At 44.1% G+C, this 678-nt stretch overlaps 1 protein-coding gene across 1 annotated transcript in view; it reads left to right on the top strand.

Moving 5' to 3' along the window:
- The window catches only part of lamp5 (lysosomal associated membrane protein family member 5), a 4,907-nt gene continuing 4,229 nt past the window's right edge, over positions 1 to 678 (top strand). Inside the window, exon 1 of the mRNA XM_016448823.1 lies at positions 1 to 205. Coding sequence (XP_016304309.1) covers positions 187 to 205 — 19 coding nt within the window. The 5' untranslated portion in view covers positions 1 to 186. The remainder of the gene's footprint in view (positions 206 to 678) is intronic.

Genomic DNA, 678 nt, shown 5'->3' with positions numbered 1-678 from the left:
GCTGTGGCTTCTTCTGCGGGAATCACTGAAGGACTGAGAGCGTCGTGTCGTGATAGTGTCGCGGGGAGGAGCTGCTTCAGAGCTGATCAGTGCGGCTCGGGCAGACACGGGAGCGGACCGTCCGTCCTCTGCGGCTCACGCCTCTGGAATCCTCCGCACATTGTCCTGCAGGAGCGCCGCTTCATCATGGACCTGCTGCTGCTCCGTGAGTTCTAGTGCTGCTTGTGCTGGAGTAGATGATCTGGGGGAGCTTGATTCGCTTCAGTTACATGAATTCGTTCAAGGGACGGACATCAGAAACAGAATTCTCAAATACAGCAGAAAAGAGAGATTTACTCATTCAAATCTGCTTCCAGGTGTAGATTCTTTAATTGTTAGGTATCACTATACAGTGTAGCCTACTGAAGAGAATAGAAGAGAATACAACAAATAATAGAATAGAATAGAATAGAATAGAATAGAAAAAGAGAATAGAAGAGAATACAACAAATAATAGAATAGAATAGAATAGAATAGAATAGAATAGAATAGAAAATGCAGTTATGTTTCAGTGCAGTTTTACAGAGAAATTTTCACAAACCCCGGTGAAGACAAAGAGCAGCACAGAAACAATAGAAACAGAACAGAGTAGGATCAGACTCTTCTGTGCGTGTGATTGTGTGTGTGTGTGATTGTGAG

The sequence above is a fragment of the Sinocyclocheilus anshuiensis genome, unplaced genomic scaffold, assembly GCF_001515605.1.
Source record: "Sinocyclocheilus anshuiensis isolate Anshui unplaced genomic scaffold, SAMN03320099.WGS_v1.1 scaffold519, whole genome shotgun sequence".
Taxonomy (NCBI): domain Eukaryota; kingdom Metazoa; phylum Chordata; class Actinopteri; order Cypriniformes; family Cyprinidae; genus Sinocyclocheilus; species Sinocyclocheilus anshuiensis.
Note: the sequence above shows the minus strand (reverse complement) of the source record. Positions and strands in the feature narration are given on the sequence as shown.